At 41.9% G+C, this 17,056-nt stretch overlaps 1 protein-coding gene and 2 long non-coding RNA genes across 4 annotated transcripts in view; 1 reads left to right on the top strand and 2 right to left on the bottom strand.

Annotated features, from left to right (window-relative positions):
• LOC144530810 (polycomb protein suz12-B-like) overlaps nt 1-14,658 on the top strand; it is a 17,028-nt gene extending 2,370 nt beyond the window's left edge. The window contains exons 5-17 of the mRNA XM_078270558.1: nt 2,892-2,960; nt 3,695-3,744; nt 3,861-3,946; nt 4,062-4,308; nt 6,346-6,448; nt 6,600-6,705; nt 7,182-7,356; nt 7,476-7,564; nt 8,244-8,387; nt 8,734-8,891; nt 9,023-9,215; nt 10,874-10,953; nt 11,681-14,658. Coding sequence (XP_078126684.1) covers nt 2,892-2,960; nt 3,695-3,744; nt 3,861-3,946; nt 4,062-4,308; nt 6,346-6,448; nt 6,600-6,705; nt 7,182-7,356; nt 7,476-7,564; nt 8,244-8,387; nt 8,734-8,891; nt 9,023-9,215; nt 10,874-10,953; nt 11,681-12,116 — 1,936 coding nt within the window. The 3' untranslated portion in view covers nt 12,117-14,658. The remainder of the gene's footprint in view (nt 1-2,891; nt 2,961-3,694; nt 3,745-3,860; nt 3,947-4,061; nt 4,309-6,345; nt 6,449-6,599; nt 6,706-7,181; nt 7,357-7,475; nt 7,565-8,243; nt 8,388-8,733; nt 8,892-9,022; nt 9,216-10,873; nt 10,954-11,680) is intronic.
• On the bottom strand, nt 946-3,866 carry LOC144530812 (uncharacterized). The gene is made up of 3 exons (XR_013503153.1): nt 2,867-3,866; nt 2,243-2,378; nt 946-2,165 (listed from the first exon to the last, which is right to left on the bottom strand). It is a non-coding gene; the product is annotated as an uncharacterized LOC144530812 (long non-coding RNA).
• On the bottom strand, nt 4,323-8,739 carry LOC144530811 (uncharacterized). Of its 2 annotated transcripts, XR_013503152.1 has the most exons (4): nt 8,644-8,739; nt 6,993-7,012; nt 5,570-5,632; nt 4,323-5,227 (listed from the first exon to the last, which is right to left on the bottom strand). It is a non-coding gene; the product is annotated as an uncharacterized LOC144530811 (long non-coding RNA). The 2 variants fall into 2 exon arrangements; XR_013503151.1 differs by having other exon boundaries at nt 4,323-5,632.
• Nucleotides 14,659-17,056: the final 2,398 nt, after the last annotated feature.

Genomic DNA, 17,056 nt, shown 5'->3' with positions numbered 1-17,056 from the left:
AGTCGTTTTGGGATTATCTTGTGTCTTCAATTTGTGGCTTTGTTTCTTTCAGTTTTAGGTTTCAAAACTGTATGTTGAACCTGAAACTTGGTGTTAAATAGTTTGTCTCTTAATAACAAAAAAAAGCAGGTCAAGTGTTATCTTGACAGAAAGTTAACTGACATGTCGGCTGCTGTAGGTGGGGGCTGACTGGATCAGTTAAAGCTGAGATAGGAGAGACGTTTTCAGTTAGGCCGCTTTGCATACAGACGCTGCACACACAAAAAAGATCCTTCTGATCGCATGGGGCTGCTTTTGGTTCAGGAGGGGGGAGGGGGGATGGTGCGGGGGCTTAGAATACGGCCTTGTCTGGTGTTATCGCATGGATTTCGTGTTGAAGAACTGCAGGTTATGCAAGGGTTATGTGTTGTTAACTCTTTGGCTGCATACTTGTGTCAAACATCTAACCAATTTTAATCAGCTGCTATTCAAGTAACACCAAGTAGGATCAAGTTGAATACTGGGTGATAGTTGGCTTTTCATTGGCTACTAGACTGTGTCTGTGTCTGGTCTTGTTAGTTAATATTTGTCGGTTTTATGCAGTTTTTTTAGGCAGTGTTCTTACACAGCTGTTTGTGTTATGACTGTTGTAGAAATATGTATTAATTGAAATAGCATTGTCTTGGAATTGGTACCAAAACTAAAGTATCATATTGATGCTGGTATCGAAAGATGTCCGTTGACACACCGCTGGGCTGCCAATAAAAATCGGTGACAGTTGTTAACCAGCGGATAAACCAATCTGTGAACACAGGTGTTTGTTAATGCTTTGTTTTTTATTTAGTTAAAAAAGAAAAGAAATAAATTCTTACACTATTAAACTGAGCTGAAACTTTAAGATTTGGGCAACGATCCTTTTTTTATCCTTCATTAGTAGTGTAGAATTATTTTTTTATTTTTGCAGTTTTTAAATAAATTAAAACTTTTAGAAAGAAAAAGACATGATCCAGTACTTTTTTTTTTTAAAACCGTCATTCTTGATAATTGTATCTGAAACACCATCACCCTCTCTCTGTTACGATCAACACTTTAATAGCTTAGTTTTTTTTTTGCAGTCCTTATTTGGACATGCACTCATCAGACGGGTACTTTCCCTCCTTTGAGGAAAAGTAACTTCTGCTTAGTACTTGGAGTTGGTTGGGGACTAAAAATGGCAGCTGTTAGAACGCGTTATTCCTGATTTGAAGTGGAGTTAGTGAAGCAGGCGACGTGTCTGCTGCAGCTCGGCTCACTTTCACTTTCCGCTGCTGCACTCCTGCACGCTTCAGTCACATGAAACGCTGCTTGTGACTTGAGATGAATAAGCTCCACACAGGGACCCTCCATCCACAGTTATTAACTGCCCACCGAGCATGAATGAACGAAGTTTATTATAATTTGATCAGAAACTGGGAATCAAACTGGTTTAGTGTTCAGCATTTCATGCAAAGCTGGTAATGTGTGTCCAGACAAGTTTCTCTCTTGTGTTGCCTTTTTTGAGTGTGTTTTTTTTCAAAATGGTCCCACTGTGCTGGATCCCAAGTCTGTATGTTTTATGTATGTAGCTGTAAGCCAATTAAAGTAAAAGGCCGCCAGCCAGTGTGTCCGGTAGCAATCATTTTCTCCTGGAGAACAGTGAAACAAGCATTCACGTTGCAGAGTAATGTACTAGGAATGAGAGCTTGCACATATTTGGTCGATGCAGTGTGTTGCTGGATGTAAAAGGACCCTGCATATTTTTTCCCCTGCACTTTTTGATTCAGTGCAAAAGTCTGTCTGAACACGACCTAAAGATTTAAATGTGCTATTCTGCAAGACCCTGCACAGCCTCGCAGGTGTTTTCAGTTACTTTGGCTCATTAGACTGCTGCTCATAGTGTAGTTGCACGGAAGTGGGAATTAATTTCAGCTCCCTAAACTCCGTGTACTAATGGGTACGCTCCAAATAAAAACCACCGACACACGGCCGATTTGAGCCAGGTGGGCACGCTTTCCATTTAAATTCCAGTTCACAAAATGGCACATGGCGCTTATGCACATCTACCAACAGCATCTTAAAACAATATAAATGCAGAACTCACATGGCTTGTTGTGGTTGAATCCAAATGGAACATCTTCTGTACCGTCTCTGCCAACACTCACACAAAGCTGTAAAATAAAAAAAGATTAAAGTTTGCCTCAGCATCTCTACTACCTGCTGCTGATGATGATTTAAAACGATGTACCTGCTGCCTCATAGACTGCCCGCACAACATTGAAGCGGGTTTCTTGGTCATTGCCACTTTGTATTATACAGCGACACGTGGAACTTACTTCAGTCACTCTAGTCTGAGTGGCAACACGCACACAGGTGTTCAGCACCTGGCAACAGAAAACGTCAACTATTAAAATGTTAAAGAGTACGTATGTGTCTGTCAGTGAAATAAATGCCGCACAACATTTCAGCCTTTACAGACCACCTGGTATGTTTTACAGGTGATTGTCAAGTCCGATGGCCTTTTACTTTTTAAGGATTTGTTCGTTTTTGCAGTTTTATTGAAACGTGATCCTACAAGTTTCAAGCTATACAGTATGAAGTCTTTAGCGTTTAAAGCATCTCATGTTACGTGAAGTGTCTGTCTTAGTGTAACGTGACCAGGATACAGTTGACTTATTTTGGGGAAAAGTGACGATCAAAAGCACAGGTATATCATCGGATGTTAGTCAGTCGACTGAATCTATCTCCAGACCGGAATTAATGAATGTGGCACTGATCCGGTCCTGCATAGAAAGTCTTGGCCTGTATAGTGTTTTGTTGTTCTGCCTGTAGGCCAGTGTTGGATGGCGGTGTTTGTGTTTCTGTTGCTTACCCCTGCTGTTTGTCTGCATGTACAGGAAAAGCTCCAAGGTTGACAATCTGTTGTTCAAAGTGGAAAAGATGAGAGGCGAACAGGAGACTCACAGGTAAATGCTCCAGAGATTTAATGCTTCACGTTTGTCTGTACTGTTGTTGGTATTTATTTACAAAGGCTTTCCATGTCTTCCTTGTTGGTTTCTAAATGGTTCATTTCCTGCAATAATCTAATACAACCAGAGAGATTAAATTAAAAGGGATAGTTTTGTAATCCAAAGTAAAGATACATTATGGCTTCTGTCGCCTTAAGGAATATATCATATCACCCAACAACAAACTCTCTTTTCCGAGTAGTAGGGGCTTGGAAACATTTGAACGTGAATTACAAAATCTTACTATATGTGGAAATAGATCAAATGAAATACTGACCAAACTGTTATTGGTGTGAGTTTTAACAAGTCTTTGAGCAATTTTGCGAATGGATTTCAGTGATTTCAGATTTTTCATATAAACTGCATTTACTTGAATGAAAACTAGAAGCTACTACGACGTGGCGGTTTCATTCACTTTGTTTTCCTATAAATCCTCATATTCCATGTATTGCTGGGTTTTGCAAACAGCACAAGCACACACGGTTTCAGAACAATGTACAACATTCCTGCCCATGTGGTATGAATGAAGCGGTCTCATACTAATGCAACACCGTGACAAGAACAGCCTTGCTTTAAGACATTACCACGGGATCGCACACCTTGTAGACATATGATCAAATAAAACATCACCTGTAAGAGTTTGTAAGAACATTTTAAAGTTCTTCTGTTTGTTTTGGTTTTTTTTTCCACAGCTTGGCCTCTAATTTGCAGCTCACCTTTACTGGCTTCTTTCATAAAGCCGGTAAGTTTGTCCTTCTCAGCTGTCGTCATTTGGCGTTTATTTATTTTTTTATTTATTTATTAGGTCTAGTCCTTCCACTGATTCAGTGTGACTAAAGGAAGTGTTTGTGTTCTCAGGAAAGCCATCTCAGGACAGTGAGAATGAGCAGAACTCGGTATCTCTGGAGGTGCTGCTGGTCAAAGTCTGTCACAAGAAGAGGAAGGTGTGTGTGTGTGTGAGATGATATAAGTATCTCAACACTGCTGATGTTTTTTTTCAATAAAATCCAGGTGTCAATGGAATGCATGTGAAATGTCTTTTCCTGCCTCCGTGTCCAGGATGTGAGCTGTCCAGTGAAGCAGGTCCCCACAGGGAAGAAGCAGGTTCCTCTGAACCCCGACACCAGCGCCGGAGTCTCGGCCAAGCCGGGCTCCTTCCCCTCGCTGCTGATTCCCAGCAGCGAGTTTGAACCCAGCAACTCTCACATGGTCAAGTCCTACTCGCTGCTCTTCAGAGTGTCAAGGCCCGGCTACCCTCGGACTCAGGTCAATGGTCTGGCCAACGGAGAGCACCACAACAACAGAGGTGAGCAGAGTCGGTTTTTAAAGGATTCTTCTGGTTTATATTAGAGATGGTCCGATACCATTTTTTGCTTACCGATACCTGAACTTGCGTATCGGCCGATACCGAGTACCGATCCGATACCAGTGTGTCATATATTTTATTATGTTTTAACTGCTGTATACTGCTATCCCTGTATAGATGTGATTTCTATCTTTGTTGTCTGTCTGGCTCAAGTTAAACTCTTTGTGAAACATGAACGCCACAGAACGTTCTTTTATTCTTCTATTCTGTTTGACAGTCAGTTATAACGGAAAAAGAACATAAATAAACTACTTTAACGTATTTTTTCTTTAGGGCTTTATTACGTGGTATCGGATCGGTGCATAAACTCCAGTACTTCCCGATACCAGCATTTTAGGCAGTATCGGAGCCGATACTGGTGTCGGTATCGGAACATCTCTAGTTTATATCAGCATGACTCACTCACTGACTCACTTATTTTTGTAGTTGTGGCCATCACTTCGGATCAGTAATAACTAGGGCTGTCAGCATTAACGCGTTAATCGCGATGCGATTAAGGGTTGAGCATAATGCGTTATTTTTTTTTTATCGTATTAATCGCATGCCGCCATTTATTAATTTATTTTCACTTCACTCGGCTTTGCGTCGTGCCTAACTGATTTCGGTGCCTCATTCTGGTGCCACTGATATGTCTACGCTTCTCTCTGATGCTCTGAAACAGACGTTACAGGAAACAGAAACATTGCTGCACGTGACGCTAGTTAACACTATACTCGACAGCAGCTAACGTTAGCCTACCGCTAGCTAGTAGCTGGATTAAACACAGTTACAATGCTGACAGCTAACGCTAAACGGTGTAAAGTGTGACTGTATTTCACTGTAGAGGATTCCGACAATGGGATGTAACAATCTGCAGCTGCTGTTGAAAAACACAGACGGTGCGTTCAATTAAACTGGTAATTTACAGCCTCGTGGTGCATTCATTGTTGTTGTCACACTTGAATTCAAATGTGTGACTAGATTAAATATATAATAAACAAATACAAATCTTAAAATCAAGTTCATAAAGTCACTTTCTTTGCATTCATTTGATTCCCAATCAAGATCCACTGGTAAGAATGGCTTTCCATTGTTAATATGTACTTAAAAACTGTTCTGAAATGCAAAATAATAGAATTTTAATCATGTGATAAAGCATGCGATTAATCGCGCTTAAGGAAATGTAATCGTTTGACAGCCCTAGTAATAAAAAGGTACTCACCCGGTCAGTTCGGGGAACATGGTGACATCACTTCAGATGGAATTTAAACCAGCCTCCATTTATCTGGAAGAGAAAACAAAGGCGAATGGTCAAAATTATTACCCAAACATCCCATCGTAGTTTACAGGCCGACTTCCGGCTTCAACTTTGGGTTTCATGCTGATCCCAGTTGGCAAATTAATACGTTTGTTTCCAACATTTTATTGCACTTGCTCGCTAGCAAAGACCAATAAATGCAGGTAAAGTTAGTAGGCTGCTGTGTCTACTCTAGATACAACATCTGTTACATGTCTGGCCACCCTGGAAGAGAGATCCCTTCCTCATGTTCCTCCATTTTATTTTTCCCGTTAAAGGGCTTTTTTTTTGGAAGGGTTTATAAGGGTCTGAGGATAGTGGGCGTTGTAGCTGTACGGATTTTAAAGCCCTTCGAGGTAAATTTGTGATTAGATGTGAAGCTTTTGGCTCTTAATGCCTCTCCTCAGCGTGGCGGCTGTACTCAAAGACATGAAATATCATTCTGTAAAGCCATTCTACGACCCTAAGTGGATTGTTTTTTTTTTTTTTTCATAGTCCAAAAAGACCAACAGTGTGGCGACTGTCAAGAGAATCTCCTAGTTAAAAATGTCATCAATATTTTAAGCTTTAAGCACCGCAATTAACTCGGTGAGCACAGTGTAATCATAACTGGCAGAAATGGCTGCCAAAACTTGTCTTTTTCCTTGAAAGACCAGTTTTAATCATCTCGTGTGGTACATGTCATCATGTGTCTGTTTCAGAATTTACAGAAGAAGTGGTAAACAGGAAGAGGAGGAGCTCCTGTCTCAGGGAGGAGGGAGAAACCACATTTGTGGCTCAGATGACGGTCTTTGATAAAAACAGGTAACACACACACACACACACACACACACACACACACACACACACACACACACACACAGAGAGTGTCACCTTTCCGACACACAGGAAAGCGTTTGTTCTAATCATGTGCAGCAGAATCAAGCGTTGAAAAAGAAAATGTTGTCGTGCGCAGACGTCTGCAGTTGCTAGATGGGGAGTATGAGGTGTCTATGCAAGAGATGGAGGAGTGTCCCGTCAATAAGAAGAGGGCAACCTGGGAGACCATCCTGGACGGAAAGGTGTGTGTTTGTGTGTTAGAGAGAGACTTGGCAAGGCTCCCCACTAAAGGTTTTTTTTTTTTTTTTTGGGGGGGAAATTACTAAAGTCTGTGTCCTAATAATGACGTTACAAGATCATGCCTAGTCGACATCTTAAGTAAATGATCGGAGTCATCACAGTGAACCAAACTTTTTGTATTTCAAATTAAATTATGTAATAACAGAGGTTTGCATTAGATTGGACACACAGTAATATAGTTATGTTATCATTATTATGGTCTGAATGCCATGGAGAGAACGTTACTCACCTCCATCTCGTGTCAGCTCACTGTCAGTTGACCGTTGTGGATTCATGGAACAAAAAACAAAAACAGAAATACATTAACCAAGACTGTAAAACTATTAGTTTCATATCTGTGCCAGTCTGCTTATTGGTCATGTTAATAATAAGTAAACTTTAAGCTAGCGTGGTTCAATGATCTGCTCTCTTTTTGTAGCGTTTGCCTCCATTTGAGAGTTTCTCCCAGGGTCCCACCCTGCAGTTCACCCTGCGCTGGACCAGCGGCGACTCCGATCTCTCCACTGCACCCGTGGCTAAACCTCTGGCCACCCGCAACTCTGAGACCAACCAGGAGCCCCGACCCGGCTCCCTGAGAGCCCCACACACTCTGGGTGAGTGAGAAGCCGCAACACAGGGACTTAGATTTTATAGCAAGCAATCTGTCAGTGGTGCAACTGTTCATTTGCTTTATTGAAAGTGAGTAAAGATGTATTTGTCATATGTGCTGCAGCTGTTAAAGAATCCATAAATGCCGACGTGCAAACCAGAAGAGAACTGATCTCAGCTGAGCCCCGGCAGAAGCTGCGCATCTTCTACCAGGTCAGTCTCGCCTCGTACTGGGTCTGCACGGCACACCTTCACCTGCCAGAATCTGTACATCAACTATAGTTCACCACAAATTAGTTTTAAGGCGTCATGAACATTCAGGCTAATTGATCTCTTGTACCGACAATTTTTTGACGTACATCTAATTATTTAGCCACTTAACCACCGCAGTCTTATCGACTTTTTGTCAGGGGTTTCCTTTGATTCACATGAGGCTACAGCGTTATGTCATGAGGCCGGATTCTGGAAGTTAAAAGGTCCCGTTAGGCTCGAAATAAACTACCTAGTAAGCCGTGTCGCCTGACCACATATGAAGTCAGAATTGTTTATAGCTATTCTCTAATCTTTAAGAAGGGTGAGACACGGGCCCCTGGATAGCTCACCTGGTAGAGCGGGCGCCCATATGTAGAGATTTACTCCATCCAAGCTCCACCTCTCTGCCCATTTTTGGATAGGCCGACATCAACTCTGAGCTTCATTTTGGCTCTTCAGAAACCTACGGGTGACGGCACAGAGACGACGTCCATATAGTAAACCGTTTGAGAGAGACGCGTACGGTAGTCGGTTTGAAGCAGACTGAGGCCTGTAGATTGAAGATGGACCTAAAGCCCCACAGACGATCCCGTTTTATGTTTTCGTCTCTCTCGCGCTCACTCGCTGTTTTTCTGTCCAGTTCCAGTACAACAACAACACGCGGCAGCAGACGGAGGCCAGAGACGACCTCCACTGTCCCTGGTGTACCCTCAACTGCAGGAAGCTCTACAGTCTGATCAAACACCTCAAACTCTCTCACTCCCGCTTCATCTTCAACTACGCGGTGAGACAGACTCACATGGTTTAAAAGAAATAAAACATTAAAGTGTGTGTGTGTTGTGATATACTTCTCTAAACACAGCAATGAAGTTTGAGGCCACACTTTTTTTTTTTGATTCCATGATTGGCATTAAATTCTTGATTCTAATAACAATGATACACTTGATTTATATGCCACCTTTCAAAATAGTTATATTTAGATGAAAACTTGCAGAAAGAGTTTTAAGAAGCGATTTAAAAAAAAAAAAAAATGATGTTACCAGAACTCCCGAGAGAGTCGAGTCGCCGTCGTCTTCAACGTGTTGTTGCTGTTAGTTTGATTCACACATCCCTCTCCTGATCTCCGGCAGCACCATCCTAAAGGAGCGAAGATCGAGGTCTCCATCAACGAGTGTTATGACGGTTCGTATGCAGGAAACCCTCAGGACATCCACAGCCAGCCAGGCTTCGCCTTCAGCAGGAACGGCCCGGTCAAGAGGACCGCCGTCACCCACGTTGTCGTCTGCAGGTAATTTCTTTCCTTTTATTATTTAGCTTCTCTACAGCCTTTTGTATCTGTCAAGGGTGCAAGTAATTCCCAAGGATAGTGTGAATAGTGTGTGTGGATGTCTTTTATTTATATCACCTTTTTCTATCCAGACCCAAGAGGACAAAGCCGAGCCTGTCTGAGTTCCTGGAGCCGGAGGACGGTGACCAGGAGCCGCCCATCATCAGTGGACACAACCGCCTCTACTTCCACAGCGACAGCTGCGTGCCGCTCCGGCCTCAGGAGATGGAAGTGGACAGTGAGGACGAGAGGGACCCCGACTGGCTCAAAGAGAAGACTGCCAAGGTTAGTTTACAGCTGGTCTCGCATTGCCAGGCCTTCCTCCACAGCGCTGCCGAGGAGGGTCGGGCTAGTCCACACAGCCTTCCGCGATGGGAGAAAAACGTGCTCTGGTTTATTGGCATTTCTTTAAACTAATCACAATCGTCTTGGGCGGTGCTAAGCACCGGGCGCAATAACAGTGCCTCTGCAAAATAGTCTTGAGACGGAACTTGTTTTGGTGGAACGTGTGAACGTTCAAAAGTTGTTTTAGTCGTGCAACAGAAAACTCCAATTGGACAGATAGTCTAGCTAGCTGTCTGGATTTACCCTGCAGAGATCTGAGGAGCAGTTAACCATAGTCCTCAGAAATCCACCGGAGTTTAGAACGCCAACACAAAGGAAGGGGAAGGTGACGGACATCCGGCCGAAAATGAAGGACATCCAGCGGAACCTCTGGCGGCGCCTGAACAAATCCCTAAATGAATCGTCTACTCAACTAGTTTACAGCTTGTGGTGGAAGTTTCTGTTCAGCGAGGGAGGAATTTGGGTGAAGAAGAGACCTTGTTGAAACAAAATAAAGACAGGCTGCAAACTGGATTTAAAAGTTTAGGTATTCGGTGGAAGGGTTTAATTATTTTCTCGAGAGAACAATCACAAATGACAAGAACAGCAATGAACAATGAACAGAGTTACAAAGTGACCGCCGATCTGTGCCTCGCGTAACATATGACAGCTCCTTATATCCCATTTTCCCAGCAGAAACACGACCATGGGAAGACATTCTAATCTTGAACACTGCTGTCTAAAGCTGTCCCTGTACATCTGTCTAGTGCGTAAAAAGTCCTTCAATCTTAGAAGTCAGGAATTTATCTCGTCTATAGATTGGTTCAGGCTCCAACCTTAAGTTCGGGCAAACTGACCTTTGCATATCTCTGGAGGCGCCTGTGTTTTGTTACCATTTGCTTACAGTGGAGAATTACAGGGTCATAACATTTTCAGCTGTCTTCAACACTGGAGGACTTACTTTCAGGAAATATCTTTAGGAGACACATGTTTCAGAGGCATATTTTAAGGATCTACTTATAATTAAAAATTACTCAATAGGTAGAAAATCATGGTCTATGTAATTTTTCCATTACAAGCTGAAGGAGCATTCCACTGATTTTACACATGAAGTAAAGTTTACTTGCCGTTGTTGGGCATTCTCTATCTATTAAAGTTGTGTATAATGTCTTTTTTGTCGTCTCGGGAGAAGCTTTTTTTAGAAGAAAAAATCTGTAGATAATACTTTGCTGTTCCTGCATTTCTGTTGCTTAAGGCTACGTTTACACAACGCTCTCGCAAATTTTTTTCTCCCCTTTTTTACGTTTCACAAAAAGGCCCAGGTGTAGACGGCCTTGTTTTGAATGGACTGCTGAGGGCCACCTCCACTGGGAGGTTTACTGTAGTCGTGTGAAGGGTACTGTAGGTGGGGGTGAGATACTTAAAATCAGAGTTAGTGTCTGTTTTGCTAGTTTACACGGCGACGCTGGAGTTGCATATACAAAAGATTTCCCTCTCGGCCAGAACGTTAAAAAAAAAATCATGTTGAAAACATTGCAGTGTAAACAGCCTTAGTTTACTATAGCAACCTGAGAGTACCTGAGAGTGTGTCCTGTCTGACTGCTCTGCTCTCACCGCAGCAAATCGAGGACTTCACTGACGTCAACGAGGGGGAGAAGGAGATCATGAAGCTGTGGAACCTCCACGTCATGAAGCACGGGTGCGTATGAAGCAATCCACAGTCCCGTATCGGATCCACTCATCAGACCCTTGTTTTGGTTTACCTTCCGACATTTGCACGTAGCTGCGACCTAAAAACGAGACAAGGAGCCGAACGTGTGCTAAGTAAACGTGTCTGACACAGTGAGTTAACAGCTGTGGTCAGCTTTACTGTTACCAGCTTCTGACTCCAAATATAGAAGGTCTGGATTTGCAAGGACTTGATCTTTGTCTGAACACAGACACCAGCTGCAGGAAGCACATTTTAGCGGTTTGGGAATTAGCGTTAATTAGCTACAGCTGATCAAATGTGTCTGCCTCAGGCCTTGCTCGATCGTTGGCTTATTTAAACCTGGCCTTGGCCTAATTCCTTTTTAAATAATATCCAATATATATAAGCAGAGTTATTTTTTGCAGCGATCAGACTAATACGCTGACCTGACACATGCTGTGTTGTTAACCTAAGTGTAAACATATTAAATGATGCATTTGAAAGACCGGTCTGTTAGAATCTTTTTCCTTGCATCCATCACATTAAAGGTGCAGTAAGTGATTCTGCACAAAGATTGTTGATATTTGGACTCAACTGCCAAACAAATACAGCCTCCCTCAGCGCACACAGAAGGTAGAGAGCTCAGGCGATGGAATTTGACAAAAAGTGTATTGGTTTAACATCACTTGCTATACCTTTTTTTTTTTTTTTATAAACTCTTCTGTCCTCCTTCCAGCTTCATAGCGGACAACCAGATGAACGAGTCCTGCCTGCTGTTTGCCGACCACCACGGCGTCCACATCGTCAAGAACAACCTCTGCCGCAACTTCCTGCTGCACCTGATCAGCATGCACGACTTCAACCTGGTGAGCACGCAGACCATCGACCAGGCCATGGCCCGCCTCCGCCTCCTGCAGAGCCAGGGCGCTCACAGGGACAAGGGGGAGGAGGAGGAGGAGGAGGAGGAAGAGGAGGACTGGGAGACGGCCGTGGAGTCCCAGCCGGAGCTGGACCCAGATCCCGATCTCGACCCGTCCGAGTACACGCCGTGCAACGACGAGATCGCCAGCGGCTGCGCGGAGAAGGGAAACCAGCAGGCGGAGAGCGGGGGGGCCGCGACAGAAAAGCCGAGCACCGGGCAGGCACTCTCTCCGGCTCTGGATCGGTTTTAAACTGAATTTAAACACACATTACAGCAAAGATCTCCACCCCACCCCCAAACAGGACAATAAATCTAGAAAAAAAAAAAGAAAAGACGAAAGACAAACAGGTGTTCAAACACACACACACAGGTTACTGCAGGGATTACGTTTTAAAGGGCAGGTTACATTCCACACGAGATGGACTTTTTTTTACATCTACGAGATGCTTCAGGGGAGTTTATCATTTCATGACTTGGGGGAAAGTGAGGAGTCCAGAAAGTTGAAGCTCAGAATCATGGTTATTTGTCTTGTTATTCCACGCCGTGTGTCCCCACAGATGCTGTAGACGTGACAGCTGCCTGCCCTAACGTCCTTTCCTTTTCATTCCCAACCCACTTAAGTGTATTAACGACAAAACTGTGGAGCAAGCACAGAACAAATTCTGCCTTCAATCTGGATTTGTTTGACGGTTTTCGATTCACTTTTGGGCTCACTCCGTCGTTTAGTAAACACACTTCAAATGGGATCTTTTCCTTTCGCCCTCCTCGGTGTGAAGCACCAATCAGTGACGTTTCTGCCACAATCTGCTCCACCAAAGTTATTTTTTTCCTTTTTCTACCGAATGTGTTCATATGCACATTAGTGTCACGGTTAGGGGTCACAGATGTCCGATCAGGTCTCTGATCAAGTCTCTAAGTGTCTAGTCAGGTCTCTGGGTGTCTGATAAAGTGTCCAGGACTCCTGTCAGTTCTCCGGCTGTCTAATCTGGTTTCTTATTAGGTCTTCAGGTCTCTAATAAGGTCTCGGAAGAGGGGGGGGGGTCTCTGATCAAATGTCCAGATGTCTCATCTAGTCTCCATCTCCACGTCTCTCGACAGTCCCTGTCATCTCTGGCCTTCTCCATCTGATCACCGTATATTCCCCATATTCTCCATCAGTATATATATTGATATTTATTATATATATTTTTTTCTTCTTCTAAGTTCACGAGTGGAATACAGACCCGCTCCGACAGCCGGGATCAGAGTCCTGGATCAGATGCATACTCACAGTGTGCAGTTTCTACTACTGGTGCTAGATCTTTGTATTCCTCAGAAACTCTCGGTGGTCATTCGGAAGCGTCTCGGGTGCTTTCTTACAGCGACCTCCACTGCCAGCACTCACAAACAGCAAGATGCATTCTTGATATAGATATATATATATATGTTTTTTTTTTTTTCTTCTCTCAAACGGACTTGTAGTTTTCCTCCAGTGCTCCTCATCATGCAGCTCGGCCCCTCTGAGCCCAGGACAACAAACGGACAGTATACTGTGTCCCACTTCATGCTCCGCCTCCTTTTGAAATCCACAATTCAAGGCCAAATTGTTTTGCCGGGTCGGCGATGGGTGTGTCCTTTTGTGTAGATCGTCTAATTTGGGAAGAAGATGCAGGTTAAGATCCTCCCAATTTTGGATTAGTCAATCGACAGAGAATTAATTGTCTCAACAGTTGCTGAACCTTTTTGAACGGTTAATCCAGATGCTGGTTCCAGTTTCTTGAATGGGAAGTTGCCGGTTTTGAGTTTTTGGACTGTTGCTCCCACGCGAGGGCTCTGGGAACTGCTGGTCTGCGTTTCCCCTCGAGTTACCATCTAAATTATGAATTGACAAAATAGTGATTAACACACAGGCCACCTTCAGAGGAGGCAGAGCCTGGAACAGCACACAGGTGAAGCCATCAACCTGAGCTGAAGTTTGAACAAGTTGGCCGTTATTTTTTGTGTCATTTCTCAGCTGGTTTGTGGTTTATTTTTCCTCCTGCCGTAATGTACAAGACTCTGTGAACCTGTAATAAATTAGCTTTGGAATATGTTGGTTTGGAAACCTGAACGCTACCCGGGAGGTTTTTGTCATTTTTTTTTTTTTTTTTAAGTTGACACACCAAAGGGGATGAATATCCTGCAGATATCTCCGCTCTTGTTTCTTGTCTCCTGTGAACGTTTCCTTGCTTTTTGAAAAAAGGAAAGAAAAAAAGAATAAAAGATTTCTGCAAAGCCTCTGACCCAATTTCACTGCCTTGACATGATCTCAAAGTTACAGTGAGACAGAAAGCACAATGTCCAGATGCTGCCTTCAGTTTCCTGCTTCATATTGCACACATTGTTTGCAGCATGAGCCTGCAGCTGACAGGACTGGCATTGATGCACCGATGCAGGAACTGATGCAGAAATATTTAGGTTTCATGGGGAATAGTTGGATTTATTTGTACTTTCTCATATTGTGACCCTGATCTTTTAAAAGCTTTAGAAGTCTAATGTTTCAGCAGAAATCTGGTTTGCAGTGGGTGTTCAGAGCCATCTGGTTCACATGTGATAGTTCTGAGTGACAGAGCACTTTTTGTTTTGGATAAAGCCCACTGTAGGTTTTCTTTTTTGTTCATTCACATGAGACCAGCAGCATTTTGCACAAGATGAGAGGAGCCATGTCAAGAAAACAAGACTTTTCTTCAACAACTATGTAAAAACCAGCTTGACATTGTGAACTTTTAAGTTGAGTCAGAATGGTTTTCTAATAAAAGAACAATTTTGTACAATTATAGACCACGTGGTCCATTTCTTTCCCTAATATTAAGTATCATCATGTGTAGACAACACAACAGGTGACGAAATATCAGCGAGTTGTTTTGATGAGAGTAGTGCGCGCTGAAATTACGAGACTAGCGACGGCTGCGCGGAGAAACTGAAGGATGAGGTGTTCCTTATGTGTTGCGAAAGTTCTCCTACTTCTTAAGCTAAATAAAGATTTGGATCCGGTGGAAAAAGCATCATCACAAAGCTGAAAACGGGGCTGTTTTTCTGACACCATGAAAAGTTTTGGTGGTTCTCACAGGACAGCAACGCTACAAAAATGATCGTATAGAATATGATGCATTGCTATAGATTAAACTAGCCAACAGTATATAAAGGAGTTACAATTAGCACAACCTTAAACATCTACAGCAGTAAAATGCAACAGTAATATTAATCCAGAAACATCAGATATAATAGTCAAACACTGACAGGGAACATTTTACTGCACAATGAGTACTACAAGAACATTAAGCTGATTACATACTTTGACTTCAGGTTTTGAATGCAGGACTTTTACTTGTAGTGGAGTATTTTTGGAGTACTTTTACTGAAGTAAAGGATCTGAATACATCTTCCATCACTGCAGTTCACAGATAATGATTCAAATAAACGAAAACGGGCTGCTAACCATAAATAAACCATCAGAAAACCGTCATCGGCCTTCAAATTAAAAAGTGAATACTATAACCGAGATCTGCATGTAGAAAAAAAATAGTCACAAACTGTACAAAAAAAGTGTTCAGTTTACATGATTTGACCTTTATTGAACAAAATACCCAAGATGACAGCAGTGGGAACAAATGCAATGCAGAGGTTTGTGCAGCAGATGTCATTGTTTCCCCCGCCAAATGCTCAGCTAACAGTTTACTCTCCTTCAGGCAGGAAGAAGATACCGTTTTTATGTCCACTGCATGGTTCACTGGTTTGAGGGAATCTGTACCATCAACTGGACCCACCCAGGGTTCTCCAAAAAGACAAAAACACTGACCTCGGATCAGCCCAAAAACAGCAAACATCTCTGCAGCGTCTGTCTGTTAGAGAGCTGAAGAAGAGGTGCTGGTGGGTTAAAAGTCATCAACAGTCCACTGTGTGTGCAGGACAAACATCCACTTATAATTATACCCATTTTAAATTTGCACAAGGAAAAAAAACAACACGGAAAGACAGAAGCAGAGCAACGTCAAGAATCCAAGAACCTTTCTTTAGCGTTGCGTTCTTGATGTCGCTGCTTTTATCCACACTTTGTAAAAACTGAACCAGAAACGCTGTTGACGTCGTAAAGACATTAAGATTAGCAGAGGTGGATTCACAAAAGAAAGATGGGAACAGATTTTTCAAATAACTGGTAACGTTGCAGCATCATTTTTTTTTATTTTTATATAAGGCCTTCACTCCACCAGATAGACCAAAAACAATACAATAAAGAATAAAACTGACAGCAGACAAATACATTCAAGAAGTAACATAAATATGGTGGACAGCCATGGTGGAACATCCTGATGTACCAGAGTTCAAAACGCATTTTGAGTCTAGAAAGAATGTGATGCCAAAACAAAATAATGTTAACTTTGTGATTAAAAGGAATAGTTTGACATTTTGGGCAATACGCTTCTTTGATTTCTTGCTGAGAGTGAGACGCCACTCTCATGTCTATATATATATATATATATATATATATATATATATGTCTATATATATATATATATATATATATATATATATATGTCTATATATATATATATATATATATATATGTTCATATATATATATATATATATGTCTATATGTATATATATATATATATATATGTCTATATATATATATATATATATATATATATATATATATATATATATATATATATATATATATATATATGTCTATATATATATATATATATATATATATATATATATATATATATATATATATATGTCTATATATATATATATATATATATATATATATATATATATATATATATATATATATATATACGCATAGCCAGACATCTTTCTCCACACTTTGTTTTAGCGCGGTTTCAGGGCGGGAGAAAGGTCTGGCTGAACCCGTCATAATGCTGCACTACGGGAAGAAAAAAAAACTCTGGGTTGTTTGGGATTGGTTTGGGATGCAGCGACGGGAGGATACTTGTTTTGGAGGAACATTTGCACGTGACCTTAAAATGGCTAAATCCCCGCTAAAGAAAACGCCACATAAAACATGAAGACACATGACTATGAGATACGACTTACTGATAAAAAAAAAAAAAAAAAAAGACATCATCTGATCATCTCAGCCCTAGAGGTGAAGCGTGCCTATAAGTTAACTCTGGAGGAGCTAACTGAACTCGTTAAAACC

Source organism: Sander vitreus, chromosome 15 (genome assembly GCF_031162955.1).
Source record: "Sander vitreus isolate 19-12246 chromosome 15, sanVit1, whole genome shotgun sequence".
NCBI classification, from domain to species: Eukaryota; Metazoa; Chordata; class Actinopteri; order Perciformes; family Percidae; genus Sander; species Sander vitreus.
The sequence above is the reverse complement of the archived record's forward strand: the minus strand, read 5'-3'. Positions and strand labels throughout refer to the sequence as shown.